General features: G+C 35.0%; 1 protein-coding gene across 3 annotated transcripts in view; it reads left to right on the top strand.

Annotated features, from left to right (window-relative positions):
- The window catches only part of LOC111044570 (ATP-binding cassette sub-family A member 2), a 149,398-nt gene that overhangs the window by 48,876 nt on the left and 80,010 nt on the right, over window positions 1-20,512 (top strand). For 2 of the 3 annotated variants that reach the window (XM_039424783.1, XM_039424785.1), the window contains exons 14-21: window positions 927-1,148; window positions 2,937-3,022; window positions 4,424-4,590; window positions 7,497-7,530; window positions 9,632-9,819; window positions 13,963-14,020; window positions 16,257-16,346; window positions 19,942-19,986. In XM_039424783.1, the coding sequence (XP_039280717.1) occupies window positions 927-1,148; window positions 2,937-3,022; window positions 4,424-4,590; window positions 7,497-7,530; window positions 9,632-9,819; window positions 13,963-14,020; window positions 16,257-16,346; window positions 19,942-19,986 (890 nt within the window). The remainder of the gene's footprint in view (window positions 1-926; window positions 1,149-2,936; window positions 3,023-4,423; window positions 4,591-7,496; window positions 7,531-9,631; window positions 9,820-13,962; window positions 14,021-16,256; window positions 16,347-19,941; window positions 19,987-20,512) is intronic. The other variant, XM_039424784.1, reaches the window with a different exon arrangement.

Here is a 20,512-nt window from a genome sequence, read left to right on the forward strand (position 1 = left end):
GACAGTTGAAACAGCCTCCCCAAACAACTATGCCATACTGCAGAATTGACTTGACTAGAGCATGATACATCATTTTCAGGTGGTTCTTATTAAGAATTCTGTTAACTTGGTAAAATTTAAAAGATAAATATCTAATTTTTCTACATATGTATTTAATATGAACATCCCATTTAAGGTTTTCATCAATTATAATTCCCAAATACTTAGTATTATTGACTTTATTAATGGTGGGACAATCACAATTACCCAAGTTTAAATTGCACTGAGAATGTAGTCTCACATCTTGATTCTCGTTAGGCTGCCCTACTCTATTTTCTGAGAAAGTTATGTAATTAGTTTTTTCAATATTTAAACTTAAGGTATTCTTATCTAACCACTTCTTAATTAAAAGCATATTATTTTCAGCTATAGTATGAACTTCATTCCATGAATTACCGTGAAAAATAGCTGCAGTATCATCTGCAAAGGATATCACAGTTGAGTTTAGAAAATACTCACTTATGTTAATAAACTCAGTTCACGTTTGAATTTGTATCCCGTATGATAATTTATCCAGTTCCGTGATAATCTTTTCATCTAATGGAAATATTTTCAACTATTTTAAAATTAATATTCCTGCCAAATCTCATCGAATTCTATCAACGGGTTTGGCTGAAATCGCGTTACATACAGACAGACAAAAGCAAATCCGAGTTAAAACATAGACCTCACTACGTTCGGTCAATAACTGTAATGTTCAAACTCGAATAATTTCAATTTCAATTTCAATTTATTAAAAACACACAAAACAAAATTACAAATTGTTACACAACAATTCAATAAAAATGTACCTTCTGCTATTTTAATGTGAAAGCAAGCTACTTAGAACTAATAATTAAAATATAAAATAAAACTCCTCTTATTATATTCACTAACCATTGTTGTAGACTAACCGTGGAAGAGCACCTGTGGTTCTACGCGCGTTTGCGAGGCGGTCGCGCCGGTGACGGGAGTGGAGGTGAGACCGTGAAGCGAGCAGTGCGCGCCGAGTGTGATCAGATGATCACGGACCTGGGTCTGCCGCACAAGCGGCGATGTCTGGCCAGTCATCTTAGCGGCGGAATGCAGCGAAAGCTATCAGTGGCCATTGCGTTCATTGGCGGATCAAAGTTAGTATAAACTCTGTCGCTTATCAAAATCAAATCCTTTGTCATCAATGATCTTAATATTTTGGTCAAAATTACAATAACACGTCTAGCTAGCATTCAATGCCCGTTATCATCACCTTCATTAACTGATCCAATCTAGTGGTGAATCGCAAATAACAGTACAGTAGCCTATTTATTAGAGCACCTATCAGATAAAATGTATGTTGTTTGGATGTCGATTTCACATGCATATATATTTATATAAATGTCATACTATTAAAACCACTGTATTTTATCTCTTACCTGTATAGGTCTACTTGTAATATAAATATAAAGAAAATAAAAATCTCAGTACCCTTTTTTAAAATATTTTATCACAACATGTTTCGGTCATTTATGCCATTTTCAGTTTCTGATTTTGAAAATGGCATAAATGACCGAAACATGTTGTGATAAAATATTTAAAAAAAAGAGTACTGAGATTTTTATTTTCTTTATATCCACTGTATTTTACCTGCCAAACCGTACCTCACTTATATCAGTGATTAGTTTTTGTTATTGAGGATAGATTTTTGTGTTTCTGTTAGTGCTAAACCGGATTTTAGATTGTGAAACTTTGTTTTCTCTATTTTTTCTGATAATTGTTATTATTTTTGGTTTTCATTTTTATTACTTATGCATACTTTAAAGAATTTTTTTTCTGTTCAATGATGCTCCTGTAATGCGGAAGTTACCATATTATCAAGGTAATTTGCATGCTGTGTTTTATTTCGTACAATGTATTTATCATTTCTATGATATGTATGTATTTCAATTATCATTGTATTAATTATTGGAGAAATTCTCTAGTGATTCTGCATTTTGTATTTTGGGAAATAAAGTTTCTTAAAAATAAAATGGTATGATCTATTACTATGTATGTAATTAATAAATGAATTTGAATAAGAAGATTAAGATGAATCTTTAATATATACTCTTAAATAAATCTCCTCAATCATAGATTTAATAAATATTATTCTTTAAATCTATGAATTCAGGGCTAATGTCTTTTTTTATAAAATAGAATTATAGTACCCTTTGAAATCAATAAAATAATAGACAATAGTGTGAACACTGAAACTAGTTAAAAAGTTATAATCTGTATTCGTGATCTATTATTTTATTAATTCTAAGGGTACTGTAATTCTATTTTATAAATATTATTCTCCTTCTCAGAAGGAAGCCTTCAAAATGTTATATGTTGAAATATCTAATTCTTTGAGGAAGAATATTTGAATTAACTAAATGTGTTAGTGTTTGTTCTTTCGTGCGTGTCAGATGATCTTTATGTCTATATTTGAGTAGTAATTCACTGTTTTAACAGCTTTGTCATTAAAGATGGAAAGGTCGTGACTTGTGCATTCCGGAGCAAGGCGATATTTTAAAAGGGTGTCATCTGACTGGATATCACCGCAGTCGCAGTGCAGATCGTCAATTTGCCTCCAGGTTGTGCAGTTTTCTCTTGTGCAGGCACATTTAGCTCTGAGGCGGTTCATATGTTGCACTTGCCACATGGCGGCTCTGCTCCTGATGGCAGTTGCTCCTGAAGCTCAATGCAAGGTTTTAGTGTTGAAGATTAATGTTTTGAGTTAGAGTTGAAATCCAGTGAGTTGAAGATTAGATCGTCAATAATATTGATGAAATCCAGTTCGAATGGCCGTAGTGATACAAGATTGCAATTTGTTTACTGTAGTGATTTTCCGTAAAACAAATAAAACGTCCATGAAGCTTATATTTTCGTTCAAAAAAATTGTTTCTCTCTTTTAACAGGACAGTGATTCTCGACGAACCGACCTCAGGGGTTGATCCTTATTCGAGGCGATCTATATGGGAACTGCTAACCAAGTACAAGAATGGTAGGCACTAACAGATTTATTTTTTACCAACACTTATTGAAATGATTGGTTAATAATTAATTATCATATGATTAGAATTGATTTGAAATGATTAATTAATCATTACGGTAATTATCATGTAATTCGAATCGATTCTTATTCAGTGTACATTGCGAATTTTGAGAAAATATTTACCAAAAAACAAAATTATTTATCTCCAAACTTTCTCATCTATCACTTGACTTGATATTTTCAGATTACATTCCTTCCTCAATCATTCCTTCTGGGGGCAAAATAAACTTCAGTATTATTTATTTCAATTTCAATACACATCTCATTAAATACAAAATTCATATATATTTTAATCCCTCTAGCTTTTAGCTATTTGAGGGATATTAAAAAAATACAATTCCCTTTTACTCGGTTGCAATAACTTACATAATAAACAAATATGAATATATATAATATATTGAATGAATGTTATTAACAAAGCATATTAGAAAATTCAAAAATAATAACCTATGACATAATGTAAAACCTTCCTATATACCTAATTAAATGATCGCTAGTCTGACGAAACTATTGTGAGCTTGCATTTTTACTGTCAAATCCAACCATATGTCTCAATCATCAATTATTGTAATGAAAAATAATTTCAATTTTGTTTGAACTTCACCTTTTCTTTGTAAATTTCGCAATTCCAGAGGCAATGAGCTCAGAAGATATGGAATTCTGCACTCTGGAGTTCTTTTACCATAATTATTGTTAAATCTCTGGGGTCTATACATTCTGTATATATTCTATATACAGATGATATTAAAATACGTTCCAGATTCTTGATTCGAGCAAGTTGAGACTTATACGCTGCTTGATGTATGAATAGAAAATATTTTTGCTGATGTCAAATGATTTTACCAAGTGTCACTGAATTTTCATAATACTTGTATGGCCATTTCATTTTCAGTTCCGAAGTTGTGTTCTTATTAAGAATTATGTTTCTGTGATAAACCGTAGTGCTGACAAGACACTTCATTGAATAATACTGTTTGATTAACAAGTAGAAACATAATTGTTTTTCAAATGTTTTCATCAAAGATTACCGCTGTATTTTTATGATAATTGTATGGAAATATGATTTTTTCATATTCCTTATGCAATGCAAACAATACACTTGAATTTGTTTTCTTATCTAGTGTTATTTATTTATTTATTTATGGCGACAACAGGTTACCCCTAATGTGTCTCCTTCACAAATACAACAATACAAGATTATTATACAATGAAAAAAAAATGAAAAAAAACGTATACGTTATACGTATACGTGTAGTGTATACGTTTTTGACTTGCCATATACTACCAAGCTTTGCTTGATTCTATAGTGTTGTATGACGAAAATTAAACTAAGCTAAGCTATGTTTTTAGGACGGACAGTAGTGCTGACCACTCACTACATGGATGAAGCCGACATACTTGGTGACCGTATTGCAATAATAGCACATGGCAAACTGCAGTGCTGTGGCTCTAGTCTCTACTTGAAGAACCGATTCGGCAGTGGATACTATCTCACCATTGATATCAGGGAGGACAAAGTAAGCTAATCTAATTATTGTTTATTTAATTACTAGCAGGTAGCCTGTGCTCCACAAGGGTCTACATAAAACATTGACAAACTAAGGGCCGTTCGCACAGTATAAGTTTAAACTAAAATTCATTTTAAACTGGATTAAATCCAGATCAAGTCTCGTTCTTTATAATTTGGTTCATTTTTAGTATAGGTAAGGAACGTATTGCTTTCCGAAAAAAATTAAGGCACCCCAATTTGTGTGTGTGTGTGTGTGTGTGTGTGTGTGTGAGTGTGTGTGTGTGTACACGATATCTCTCATCTCCCAATTAACAGAATGACTTGAAATTTGGAACTTAAGGTCCTTCCCCTATAAGGATCCGACACGAACAATTTCGATCAAATACAATTCAAGATGGCGGCTAAAATGTTGTCAAAAACAGAGTTTTTCGCGATTTTCTCGAAAATGGCTCCAACGATTTTGATCAAATTCATACCTAGAAAAGTAAACGATAAGATCTATCAACTGCCACAAGTCCCATATCTGTAGGAATTTCAGGAGCTCCGCCCCATCTAGGTAAAGTTTGATTTTAGATTTCCAATTATCAGGCTTCAGATACAGTTCAAACAAAAAATTCCAAATGGAAAATATTAAGCATGAAAATCTCTACAATTAATGTTCAGTAACATTTTCACCTAAAATTTAAAATAAGCTCGAAATTCGAGAAAATTTTATTGCAAATAACAATTGCAAACTGTTGGCAACTGTTGATAGCAGACCTCGTGTGTCTCCAGCGTTATAGTCCTGTCACCAGCTGGCTTAGATCTTTGCATAGTAGACTTGAGATGTGCGGGAACACTAGCGTCAGGTGATAAATTTTCATAACGGCAAGGAAAGTTGTGTGAGTGCGCCACACCAGATTTTTAGTTTGAGCCATCAGCTGATTGAATTCAGTTTAAGCTTTGACTGTGCAAACGGCCCTAAAAATCTGACCTACTGAAAGCTTGAAGAATTTTAAATAGGCCTACTATAACCATCCTTGGTAAATTGAGAATCCATATGCAGAGTTTGAAGTTAATCAGTTGAGTAGTTGAGACGTGATGATGCGTCGCCATTCGTGAATTTCCCATCCCGTACGTGTATAAGACAATTCTTTCCTTTATTATATTATAGATTAATAACTCATTCCGTAAAAAGCTCATGAAAAAGCAAAGTCCATTATGTGCCTTAATAACATTTATTATTTGATAATAAATTATCACCTGGGGCTGAATGCACCATCTCAGTTTAAGAGAATGAGACGAATCTGTTGGTTTAAACTGAGAATTCAACACACTATAATAAATGTGACTATTGTCTCATTGACCGAGCGAAGTGAGGTCTAAGCAAGTCGACGGTTTGGCATTTTTCTTAATGTTTAAATGTTTATATGTTGCACATTTACGGTGAAACGCGTAAATAGATTTCCATGAAATTTGACAGGTATGTTCCTTTTTTAATTTCGCGTCGATGTATGTACAAGGTTTTTGGAAATTTTGCATTTCAAGGATAATTTAAAAGGAAAAAGGAGCCTCCTTAATATGCCAATATTAGAGTAAAAATCAGACTATAGAATCATTCATCGTAAATCAGCTGACAAGTGATTACACAGATGTGTGTGGAGAAGCCAGTCTATTGCTGTATTTCCATAAGGTCTATAGTTTCAATCAGGTACTTGTAGATGAGAATACTGCGTGAGGTCTACTGTTCACAGAACTACTAGAAAGTGTGATCCTAGATTAGCGTTGAACTTAAATGGTTTATAGGACACTGGATGAGATAAACAAGAGAAACAAAATTTTCATATTTCAAGATGAGGAGAACTGGAAAATATAATTGATGAAGTGGGCCATTCACTATACGATTTCAACTTGAGGTCCAATATTCAATATTGGGTTCGACTTTGGACCGTGAAGTGTTTTCTTAAAACTAATTTGGGTGAATGGGATCCAACTATGGGGATGTGCCTGTCAGAGTAACATCAATATGAAACAGAAATTTCAAAATGAAGTATTAATTAAATGTTCAACGCTCCTTGGTGCATTAGAAACAATGACTTGCATAGAGATCCACGCATTCCATTTGTGTCCAGTGAGATAAGTGGATTTGCTATGCGACATGAGTCGAGACTCCATCATCATGTCAACCCTGAGGCAAGCCAACTACTACAGAACAAAGATCTCATTAGGAGGCTGAAGAGAAGAAAGCCTTTTGAACTAGTTCAAAATCAATTTGTGATAGTGTACGCAGACCATATCATTTTTTACTGCTCTCATAATATCAAAACTACTTGGGCCATCAATGGATGAACTGTAGTTTTATAGTTTTTCATGGTTTAAGATTTATAGTGAAATGAAAATTAATGGTTAGTCTCTGAGACTAGTTTTAATGACAATTAAATTTAAAAAAGTAGTATGATTGATGGATTTTCAGAGTATCCAAGTCTTTTCTAAGGGCCGGTTTCCAAGCTCGAGATTTGGCCAAGTTCTAGAATTTGAACTGCTGGAGTCAGAAAATTGGGTTTCCGAAACGGGGCGTAGTCGTAGTCATTGTCATAGTCACGTTTGAATTAAATTTCGAAAAAATAGAAAATTGAACACAAAATAAAATGAAGAGTAAATAGTGTAAAGTTTCAGCTATTTTGAATTATTTAGGAATGTTTAATATCGTGAAGGAAAAACGTTTCCAATTATAGAAATGAGAAAATAAAAACTGTGATAAAAACTGCAACTACGCCCCGTTTTGGAAAGCCAGTTTTCTGACTCCAGCTGTTTAAAGTCTAGAACTTAGCTGAATCCCGAGCTCGGAAACCGGCCCTGAATGTTCTTCAATGAATTCAACTGTTATAAGACATTGATTGAAACTAATGGGAGTATTATATCATTTTCTTGCAGATTTCTTCGGGTCTCTCTTCTCCAGAAATAAGAAGTAAGTGTCAGTACCGTTCGTTATTATTCTAAAGTTTTTCATCATGAACGTTTGTGGTTAAGGAGCTTTCTGATGTTTTTGTAATTGTGTAGTATCATTGCTACCTCTAATACAAGGCCCTGGTCTACGATATTGCAACGTCGCAGTGTAGGCCTAGAATCCAATACATGATTGGTGGAAAAGATTTAAAAAAATACCAGCTGATCTTTTTCATCAATCGTTTATTAGATTGTAGGCCTTCGCTGCGACGTTGCAATATCGTAGGCCGGGGCCTTGTATTAGAGGTGGCCTTGTTAGTATCATAGAGAAACAATAGCGTAAGTAGATATCCCATGGTATAGGGCGTTTATGTCGCAACTTTTACTGTTATCTCAAACCGATTACTGTAGATTATTGTCGATTTTTACTGTTTTGAGCGGGTAAGAGTGTATGAACGGCACAATATGAGAGACTACCAGCGTCATAAAGCTTCACAGGAAAGAACTACGTGGACTATCAGCTTGAGATAACAGTAAAAGTTGCGACATAAACGCCTTATACCATGGGATATCTACTTATGCTATTGTTTCTCTATGGTAGTATCGAGCTGTGTTGCCTTATAAATTATCAATACATTAGATATGAATATATGTTTTATGAATAAACCAATTGAATAGGAATTCACATTATTCATTTGTTAACCAATCAGTTACAATATTAATCACCATTTCTTCAATTACTATGGAGAAATACCACAACATAAAAATACAACTAGATTGTTTGAAACGTAATAAACTTTATCAAGTATCCTTGATATTTTATCACAACACAACTAGTTTTAACTCTTCATTGTGTTTCAATAATTTCAGTAGTCGTGAAAAGAAAAGTTAGTAACTAAATTGATGTCACAACTAGTTTAAACTCTTTTTGGACTGTACTCAGCTGTTCACAGAAACATTTCAGTGGCCCTTAGAAGAAAAGTGAGTAAATATTTTAAAATTTCGATTCAAGCTCAAAAACATGCTGATCAATGTATTTAAGTTCGGTTAAGTCAAGTATCATTCAATTCATTATTCTACATTTATTAACAATTCCAGCCCTTTATTTTTTGGATATTGCATCTTTTGTTTACAGTAATAAGCAGAAATTCATGGAGGATAACATTTCACACAGATACCCCACAAGATATAAAATGTTTACTCCAGTACCCCACTCATAGACTTTCGCTCTTGGAGGGGGGACCACATTATGCTGGGCTCAGAATTTTCAACTGTTTGACGGACGAACTTAAGAGTGTTGACAGTCTAGGTAGATTTTATACAGCTCTCAAAGTTACACTGACTGAATGCTGCCCGTATTCATTAAGAAAATGTTATGAGATCTTCTCATTGAGATCCTAGAGATCAGAAAATCAATCATTCAGAAAATTTTGTAAAATGAAAAACTTTCCCTCAATGGAGGGAAACCATATATTTGATATATTTGACGTCGTACACCGTTTGAGCTGTGTGTTTCTATACGATGAAATAACAATAATAATAATTTATTTTTACACACACATACAAGTTTGATACAGAGATTGACAAAAAGAATACATGCGAACAACAACAACAATAATACACATTAAAACAAAATAAAAAGAAAGTGGTGCAAAAAAGGGTGGAAGATTGAAGGGTTTTTCCAACTATGGATATCCATGTACTAGGAAAACCTTCAATCCTTGAGAAGGTGAAAAATGTATAAGGGAAAGTAAATAGACGGTAGATATGAAAGGATGGGATGGGGAAAGAATAATAAGGTTTTAATTATGTTAATATTATATTATGTTAACATAATTAAATCTATTTATTTATATTTTTCACAAAGAAGCACTGATTGGGGAGAAAAACTAATACATAACTACACATCCGCGTTGAATAAGGCGTTGCACCCTTCAGTCTGCTAGTGCTACTTGGTCGTGGGTTCGAATCCCGCCGAATCACATCGAATAGGCATGGACGTTTGATCATCTCATTACTCGCCCTCGCACTTCCCATTTTCCACGCACATGCAGAAAAGCTCATTTGGGCATCATCCGAAATGAAAATATATATGTATGTATGTTGAAATGTTTTTGTTTCAGAAATCACACAACACATCAAAGAGATAGTGCCTTCAGCCAACTTCCACGAGCACATAGGCACAGAACTTATCTACGTGTTATCGCATTCTGACTTGGAACGATTCAAGAAGCTGTTCAGTTTCCTTGAAGATTTCAAAACTGATCTATTCATCAATTCATATGGCATTTCTGACACGTCTCTTGAAGAGGTAAGATCATTCAAATTTAATTTGGATACCATACAGACTGGCTATATACGTTACAGACGGACATAACAATATAGAATGACTTTCTACAATACGAAACTATGACAATCATTTGAATGAAATTACCCTCATCTATTAAATCCATTTAGGCTCTCATTCTTCTTCCCCTTCATAAGATTCACTCTACTTGAAATACCAACTCGAGTCTACGCACAGGCCACAGTGCCCATGTAGGCTCATTCCATAATGTATAATATGAAACCCTAATCTAAGTACTTAATAATTTGTATTTTATATTTCATATTATTTATCATTTTTGTACTTGCAGTATTGTGGAATAAAAAAGATTCTTGATTGATTGATTTAATGGATGTTTCGTTCAATTTTTTCCCTCAAGAATTTGGATGTTAAAGGATGTTAAAGATTTCAAAACTGATCTATTCATCAATTCATATGGCATTTCTGACACGTCTCTTGAAGAGGTAAGATCATTCAAATTCAATTTGAATGTTTCGTTCAATTTTTTTCCCTCAAGAATTTGGATGTTGAAGGCTGATTTATGGCCGGGACACACATATCCGCACCGAGTCCGCGCCGCGGCACGGCCGTGTGACGGACGTACTACGGCGAGAGGGAAAACAAATGCTTTCAAACGTGTAGGGACACATACTACCGCACCGCGTCAGCACTGTCACCGTGTTTGTTGCCCGAGCGGTCACCGACTTGTTCAGTTTACTTTTTGACGGAGACGGTGCGGGCTCGTGTAGCATGGAGAGTGAAAAACTGATTGAAGAGATATGGAATTTTCCAGTTTTGTACGATCAAAGTGATGAGAAATATGGTTGTACGGAAAAACAAGTTAAACCGAAAGTAAAAGTATAACCAAATAATAAGTTGAGCAGATATGGAATTTTCCAGTTTTGTACGATCAAAGTGATGAGAAATATGGTTGTACGGAAAAACAAGTTAAACCGAAAGTAAAAGTATAACCAAATAATAAGTTGAGCCAAAGTTATAATAGACATGATATAATCTATATATATAAAAGCGAAATGGCACTCACTGACTGACTGACTCACTCACTCACTCACTCACTCGCATAACTAAAAATCTACCGGACCAAAAACGTTTAAATTTGGTAGGTATGTTCAGTTGACCCTTTAGAGGCGCACTAAGAAATCTTTTGGCAATATTTTAACTCTAAGGGTTGTTTTTAAGGGTTTAAAGTTCGTCTTTTAACATGTATATTCTTCTTCTCCCAATCTCTTAGTTATAATTGAAATTTCCATATCATATGTTACTATAGAACTATAATCTAGATAGAGTACCTCTTCGAGACAGTTGTTAACTGGCAACTAAATTAATAATTTTGTCAGGTTGGCATTAAGTTGAGTTGACTTTGTTAGGTTGGCACCAAGTTGAAGATTTAAATGCATTTATCGCGGAAAAATTGATTGGGCACTGCTACTTCAATCCTGGGAATATTATATTACTAGCCGTCAGGCTCGCTTCGCTCGCCATATCCGTTTAGCCAGACGTTTAGTCTAGACCCCCGACTGGATTGCCCTAACATGATAAAAATGCAGGCGAGCGAAGCGAGCCTACTAATCTCATTCTTGGACAACCCAGTCGGGGGTCCAGGGGGCGGAGCCCCCTGGCTAGACGGATATGGTGAGCGAAGCGAGCCTGACGGCTAGTAAATAATAAAATAAACAACAAAAATAATAAAATAAGGAACCCGTGACTGTGTCTTGAATTTTAAATTTAAAACTAATTACGTTTAGATGCATAAGGCAGAAGATAACAATTCTATTGCTGATATATATTTACGATACATGACTGACTGTGGTATTGTTATGCACCGAAATAATATATATAAGCACTATAATTCTCATCTTCTGTGTCTACAGGTAATTAGTTTAAAATTGAAAAATATAAATTTAAATTGGATGTAACAAGCTTTACAGTGATAGTGTTATATTATTAACAATAGTTTAAAACATTCAGAAATCAGACCACAGTAGCACTACAGAACTGAGACACTTCTGCCGTTCGGCTGTCGCACGGATATGTGTGTTCTCCTACCATCATCACTGTGTCGCGGATGAAGCTCGGCCGTACCTCGGCACGGGCTCGGTGCGGTTATAAGTGTCCCAAGCTTAACACGGTGCCAGTCGGCTTTCCAGTGAAGGTAGCCAGTCACTGGATGACAACGACTGGCACTGTGTAAACGGCTCACGCCAGTAACTGGAGAAGTTAGCAAGCCAAGGACGCGCCAGCAGCTGGCAGTTCCAGCAGAATAAATATTTTTGTTTTACTGGCGCGCCAGCTTCCCCCTCTACCGCGTAACCACATTGACGCCAGCCTACAGGCACTGTGTAAACGGCAACAGTCGCCTGCCAGTCCCAGTTACCGGCCGGAACATTAATCACGTGTTTAGTAGTATTGCTTTTAAATTGGTTAATAAGTGACTATCAAGTCTAATAAGTTTTTTCCATTTGTTTAAAAAACTAAGATCTGAACTCCTTTTACATAAACCACGCTCGCTGTGGAACCACACCAACACATCCGACTTGTTCCAGTAGCTGGCAACGTGTAAACAGAGTACCGATTTTAAGCTGGCATGCCAGTCGCCGCTTGCCAGTGTGTAAATCAGCCTTTACAAACTTTCACCTCAAGATTTTGGATGTTTCTTACAAATTTTCACCTCAAGAATTTGAATGTCTCTTTCAATTCTTTACCTCAAGAATTTGGATGTATCATTAAATCTTTTACTTCAATATTTTTTATTCTCAAAAGCCAATCCTGTTATTTCAATAAAAATAAGTTATGACTATTCTACTTATTTATTTAATTCCAGATACTTTTGCTGGTGGGATGTTGTGATATCTATCAATAATGAAAACACTGGGGTGTTGTCAAAAATATCACTTATTTGTGATAATAGTGAAAAAAGTGATATTTTTGACAACACCCCAGTGTTTTCATTATTGTTCTAGCATGAATCATTTGGCCAACCTAAGAATCTATCTTGATTAAAGGTATATTTATCAATTGAAAGAATAAGACTGATATTGTCAATACCACTTTAATCATAGCCACTTTAATGCAATAGGTATTTAGGAGGTCCTGATTTATCGCGGAAAAATTGATTGGGTACTGCTACTGCTGCTGCTATTCCTGGGAATATTATATTACTAGCCGTCAGGCTCGCTTCGCTCGCCATATCCGTTTAGCCAGACGTTTAGTCTGGACCCCCGACTGGATCGTCCTGACATATGATAAAAATATGACACAACTTTTCAAATTTGGTAGGTGTGTTCAGTTGGCCCTTTAGAGGCGCAATAAGAACGGATTTGGAAAAATTTCCAAAGATACGCCCAAAATCTACGTTTTTAGCGTTTTCTCAGCTTTATCGAGAACAAATAAACAGAAAATGTTCAAATTTACTACAGAAGCTCAGCTGGGGTGCAATGATGTTGTGTTAGAAGGAATTTGAAATAACGCCAAAGATACGCCCAAAATTTGCGTTTCCTCACCTTTTTCAATAATTGATGGAAATATATTTAAAAAAATCAGTACACAGGTTTAGCTGAGGTGGAAGAATTTTGTTCGCCAAATTTACGCCGATTTAGTAACAGTTGTTTTTCGAGATCACAAAATTGACATAATACGTACAAAATCGGTACAGAGATTCCGCTGAGGTCTACATGCAGGCGAGTGAAGCGAGCCCGCTGATCTCATTTTTGGACAATCCAGTCGGGAGTCCAGAATTCGGTACAGAGGTTCCGCTGAGGTCCACATGCAGGCGAGCGAAGCGAGCCCGCTGATCTTATTTTTGGACGATCCAGTCGGGAGTCCAGAAGGCTAGAAGGATATGGCGAGTGAAGCGAGCCTGACGGCTAGTGCTTTAATACATTCGAAAATTAATTCATATTACAGAACCAGGTTTCATGGTAATACCTACCACATCTTCAGCTAAACTAATATGTTTGTTGTTGTTGAAGGAACATCTCATACCATACAATCAATATTTTTATCATGATGAAATATTCGCCTCTTTGTTCAAGTTTCTTAAATATATCAAAACTATTAGCCTATGAACCTCTCTACATGTTTATATCAAATAACTAAAACTTGTTACAGATATTTCTACGTGTGGGTTCTCAGAATGATGAAGCTATGGATGCTGATGACGAAAGAGGTGAGTCTCTTTTCTTATCTTTGATATGATGTGTTTGATTTGAGATAAGTTTCATCTCTCACCTTTGATATCCTCAGTAATGTGAAGTATCATTTCTTCTTTGATATCATTTTCAAGAACGAAATGTCACATGTTTAAACTCCGCCAATCCATGGAGATACAGTTCACTATTATACTATTGTAATAAATTCCAGTTGCATTCCGTCTCCTTTTCATTATATTGATCTTCTATCCATAAGTTGTAAAGTTGTCATTAATAATAATAATAATCGCCTTTATTGATCAAATATAGAACAATTTGTTACAAATTATTTCTATATAAGTATTACATTACTGGCATTCGCCCCATGGATAAGATCCGTCCGGGGGGAGGGACAATGAGTTGTCATTGATTAGTAAGCTATATTGTTGATTATCATAAGCCTTGAAATACAGAGTGTTTGAAAAAGAACTCCCTAGTTTTGGGTATAAATTTGATGTGTAAATTGATGAAAAAATACATCAACAATTACATACAAATGAAAGAGAGAACCTTCAAGTTTTGTTTAACATCAGTACACTTCAATATGGGATCCATTTGTTGCCCTGCACACGTCGAGACGATATTAAAGTTCTCGCCATGTATTCACCAACAAATCAGGTGTAACTGTCCCAACCGCCGTTGCGATTCTTTCCCGTAACTGGTTTATATCTCGGATTTTTTCACTGTACACAACATTTTTCATGTGTCCCCAAAAGAAAAAGTGCAGAGGGGTCAAGTCCGGGCTTCGTGGTGGCAAGCAATTGGGCGAGCTCTCCCTATCCACCTTCCCGGAAAGCCCGACCTAAACTGAGGGAACTGTTCCCTGGCGCCGTCTCAAGGTCAAGCAGGTCTGCTAACTGCAGGGGGACAAAACTTAGAGTGTTGCTGAATCAAACACCACAAACTTTAATAGTGTATATCACTTTTTACAGATTCTATGACATATTAAAAAAATCTGGTGTGGTACACTCTCACAACTTTCCTTGCTCATTGATCTATAAGCCTCATTCTTAAACGAGGATGATTCAGGGGAATAACATTATGCCGATTGGCGGCTAAATAATTAAAACTAAGATTATACTATTGTTATTGTTTTCAGAGTACATTTTCCTTTGTTTGAATTATGAAATTTGAGGATTTTTTAAAAGTTGTCAAAACAGCTGTTCTACAAATAAAATATCGACATGAGTGTTCTTTTGAATAAACTGCTCTACCTACCTACCTCACGCACGAGAAAATAAATTTCTCAGGGATGGGGTGGACCCCCTGTTAGTTTCCTAGGGAGGAGACTCATGCCAGTTAATAGAGCTGATAAATAACTATACAGGGTATGAATTTGAAAAAAATCGGTCGTCATTTTTGAGAAAATCGTGATAGAAATTTACCAAAATTCATTCTTTTCAGGAATATTACGGAGCTCCTGCAATTTTCCCAGAAATGGGACTCATGTCAGTTGATAGGGCTTATAAATAGCTATCTAGGGTATAAATTTTAAGAAAATCGTTAGAGCCGTTTTCGAGAAAACCGTGGAAAATATGGTTTTTTAGCCATCATCCGCCATTTTGAATTGAATTTCATATTTTCGGATCCTCATGGTATAAGGACCTTAAGTTTAAAATTTCAAGTCAATCGGTCAATTAGGAATGGAGTTATCGTGTTCACAGACACACACACCCACACACACAGACCAACACCCAAAAATCATGTTTTTGGACTCAGGGGACCTTGAAACGTATAGAAAACATGAAATTAGGGTACCTTAAATTTTTTTGGAAAGTAATACTTCCCTTACTTATGGTAATAGGGCAAGGAAAGTAACTAGGGAGTATTTTTCAAACACCCGGCATTGTCATCCACCTACATTAGAGAAAAACTAAATTTAAAGTCTTATTGGAAATTAATTATTCTACTCTCATCATAAATAGACTTCTGATGCACGGCAAGCTCGGTCTAGACATTTAAACAGGTTCAAGCCGGGTACACTTTGTAAGTGTGCACTGGAATTATCGAAAGGAAATCACCGCCTTGGAAATGATTTATTCCAGTGGACTCTTTGTAGAGCGTACCTGATTTGGTCATGTTAAAATGTAGTGACTGAGTGAAACTGATCACAAGTGTAATTTTCTAAAATACTTTGATCTACATCAGAACTCATCTCAATTTTTACATATTTCAATGTTTTTCAACATGAATTTGATTTCCATTTTATTGCAGATTCATCATCATGCTTCAATAAATTGACAAGTTTCTTCTATAAGAAGAAACCAACTAGGAACTCTTGTGTACACAGGCCCGATGACCAACGTGAGTTTTTTCCGATTATTTTATTATTTATTGTAATTCTCACATTGTAATCCATTGACTTCAACTGCAATCTTCTTCGAATTGTCTATATAATAAAATTTTTATTCTAATCAATCAATTCATAAGTAATCTTAAAGTGCTATATAAAATGCTTTGTGAATATGTTTGCTCAGTTATTATCCAAGATCAACTGAGCGTAGTTTGCAAAGGATATTTTACATTTAAACTTCACATATTGATATTGAATACTATGTGACACAGAAATATTAATACTTTCTTGTACGTTCTCACATCAAAGTTCATTATTTTTAGTTTTATAAATTGTAATAATTATCACCACTGGAAATGAGAGTGTATCTATGAATCTATCTTGTTTGTTAGACTCTCTCAATGTTGTATTGTTATAAAACTCAACCGTTTTCTCATATTTATTTAGTTTTCCTCTAATGTTTGTATTTCTTACAGCAGAAAATATTAAATGTTGATATCTGATATCATAGTTGTTTTAAATTTATAGAGTGGTGCAGTCAAACCGTACTTTTTAATGAAGCCTATGAGGATAAAGCAATTTTGTCAACTTAAGTCAAACGTTAAAACAAATAAAAAATATGCATAGATGTTTTGTGAAAAAAATATTTGTGCAATCTGGCTTTACTTAAGCTACGTTTACACCAAAGTTATTAACAAAATGTTATCAACTTAATCCTTTTAGATTCTATTATATTGAACATAACTTATCATACACATGATGAACATATGTGTTTGTCAAGCTCCGTTCAATCTAATAGAATCTATTAGGATTAAGTTATTAACATTTTGTTAACAACTTTGGTGCAAGCGCAGCTTAAGAGTTTAAAGTACAATAGTAATGCAAACTTTGATTAAGTAATAATTATTGTATATCCTTCAAAATATTCTTGCTCGGTTGCACAAAAGCCTGTTGAATTTCAATATTGATTAAAATAATGCTACGAGAACCAATCAGAGAAGCTTTCTTTCAATAAGATCTTCTCAGATTAGATCCCGTGGCATTTAATCATGATTAAAATTCAACAGGCTTTAAACGGGTCTAAGGCTCAACTCACACTCAACGCGACTCAAGTCGAGAAGAGACTGCAACTCTAGTCTCTTCTCGACGCAGCATGTGTTTTCAAAAATGGTGAAATGGTGACACTCAGACCAGTCGACTCTAGTCTCCGTCACCTCACGACTGTGAGGCTGAGTCGAGCCTCGACTCGACATGTTGGTCGAGCCTCGACTTGAGTTGCGTAGTACCGTGAATTTTTAATGAAAGTGAGGTTATCAATCAATCAATCAATTTATTTATTAAAAACACACATAACAAGACAAAACAAAATTACAAAGAATTTGAAACAAATAAAACACAATAAAATGTTACAAATATAAAAAACCATGGGCTTTGTGGTTGGGTGTGTTGGAGAAGAGAAAAAAAGAGAGGAAGATACCTAGCCAACTATGGTTTCCCATGTAATAATAGGCAGGCAAAGAAGAGAAGAGAAGTAATGAGGGAAAAAGGTAAGGGAGAAATGGGGGGAAGGAAGAAAACAGAGGAATAGGTACTCAAAATAAAGGTAAGCGAGTCCACTGAAAAATGAAAAAAAACAATGCTGGAGCAGAAATCTCGAGTCATATATCTAAATGGAAGAAGAAATTACTGTATGTCCAGTTTTTTATATCCAGTTTAATTTTTCCGCTGATCTTATTGTCCATGAGAAAGTGATTTGGAATGAGGTTTATTATTTTAGTACCTATGTAAATTAACTGCCTCCTTATACATTCAATATTAGTGTTATAGGTTACATATTTGTTAGCAGTGGCCCTTAGATTATAATAATTAAGTGTAGAGTTTATTGTGAGAGGAAAATCGGATCTATATTTTATTAAGTACTCAATTACGGTTTTTATGTATAATTGACGTATAGTCATGACCTCAAAATCACTAAAAACCATATCCGTTGGATAGAGCCTGGGTTTGCTTAATATAGTTTTAATTATCAGTTTTTGTGCTACAAATAATTCAGCAATATGACAGTTGAAACAGCCTCCCCAAACAACTATGCCATACTGCAGAATTGACTTGACTAGAGCATGATACATCATTTTCAGGTGGTTCTTATTAAGAATTCTGTTAACTTGGTAAAATTTAAAAGATAAATATCTAATTTTTCTACATATGTATTTAATATGAACATCCCATTTAAGGCTTTCATCAATTATGATTCCCAAGTACTTAGTATTATTGACTTTTTTAATGGTGGGACAATCACAATTACCCAAGTTTAAATTGCACTGAGAATGGAGTCTCAAATCTTGATTCTCATTGGGCTGTCCTACTCTATTTGCAGAGAAAGTTATGTAATTCGTTTTTTCAATATTTAAACTCAAGGTATTCTTATCTAACCACTTCTTGATTAAAAGCATATTATTTTCAGCTATGGTATGAACTTCATTCCATGAATTACCGTGAAAAATAGCTGCAGTATCATCTGCAAAGGATATCACAGTTGAGTTTAGAAGTCTTAAATTTAAAAAGTCAACGCATTTTAGTGTGGGTTGAGCCTAAGACTCAGGTCGAGAAGAGACTCGACTCTAGTCGAGTATTATCAAATGGTGACAGTCGCGGAGACTAGAATCGACTGGTCTGAGTGTCTCCATTTCGAAACACCTGCTCTCGACTGAAGTCGAGTCTCTTCTCGACCTGAGTCGCGTAAGTTTGAGTTGAGCATCAGTGTTCAAACGATACTCACACTTGAAATGTATTTTTTCTTAGTCTCCACATTCTCCAGTGTTTGAGATGTTATGTTTTATCATTTTAGATAAGACAATAATACGAATTAGTCAAGACAATATATTTAAAATAATTATTATAAAATTTGTTACATGCAAATTAGTGACGAATTAGATCTTATATTTTCAATAAAGCACGGTTAGAAAATAGAATAGCATGGAACTGAAGTAGTGACAATGAGTGAAAAAGTCGTAAGGTCAAGAGACTGGGGTAACCTCGACTGGAGTCGTACGGTTCGAGTCGAGATAGTGTGGGTTGAGCCTAAGGCTCAACTCACCCTAACGCGACTCAGGTCGAGAAGAGACTCGACTCTAGTCGAGAGCATGTATTAGCAAATGGTGACAGTCGCGGAGACTAGAATCGACTGGTCTGAGTCACCATTTCGAAACACGTGCTCTCGACTAGAGTCGAGTCTCTTCTCGACCTGAGTCGCGTAAGTGTGAGTTGAGCCTCAGTGTTCAAACGATACTTACACCTCACATTTACACTTGAAATGTATTTTTTATTAGTCTCCACATTCTCCAGTGTTTGAATTATTATTGTAATGTTCCAAGCTTTGTTTAAGAACACCTGAGCTATTTTATTGAGAGTTACCCATCCTCCTAACAGTATAAGGCGAGAGATGTAAATTGATGATTAATTTTTAGATAAAATTGTAAGAATATAGGCACTCCACATCTACTGACTTCCTGCAGTACATTATGAGCTTTCTCGAATCGTATGGTTTGACTATCCCATTCTCCATTTTTATCTCAGTTGTGCAACTAATTTCAATGTTTCTTACAGCGGAGATTGATAATATCCAACAAGTGAACGGTTCTATAGTGAAGTGTAAGTCATTCAAATGTGTTCTAGAGAATGCTCTCTCTCCCTTCCACTAGGCTTTGGATTGCATGTGTTCTTCCTGTAATTCAAACTCATGAAATTTTCCTAATAAAACCTCTATGATGAATTTGTAACTGCTTTGAATTGTTTACGCTTTCATTTCAAGTTATATTCTTATCCTCCTTCCAATATTTCAGATATTTTACCACAGAAGGTTGGGCCAGTCTATTTTGAACATGGGTCTTCATTATTCGTTTTTATGTGACAGCTTTGAATTGTTTTTGCTTTAATTTTAATCCAGGCTTATATTTTCACCCTATTTCCAATATTTCAGATCTTGATTCACAAAAGGCTAGGCCAGTACTAGTTGAACATTTTTTGTAACAAATTTAGATTGTTTTCGCTATTATTCATTCTGAAACTCTAATCTTTCTCCCAGTTTTTCAGTTCATAGGTACGTTTCCTCAAACGATCTGACCAGTCTATGAAAAATGGTGTTTCCAATCTTTAAATACATATGTCATTCTATTAT

This window comes from Nilaparvata lugens, chromosome 3 (assembly GCF_014356525.2).
Source record: "Nilaparvata lugens isolate BPH chromosome 3, ASM1435652v1, whole genome shotgun sequence".
Lineage (NCBI taxonomy): Eukaryota > Metazoa > Arthropoda > Insecta > Hemiptera > Delphacidae > Nilaparvata > Nilaparvata lugens.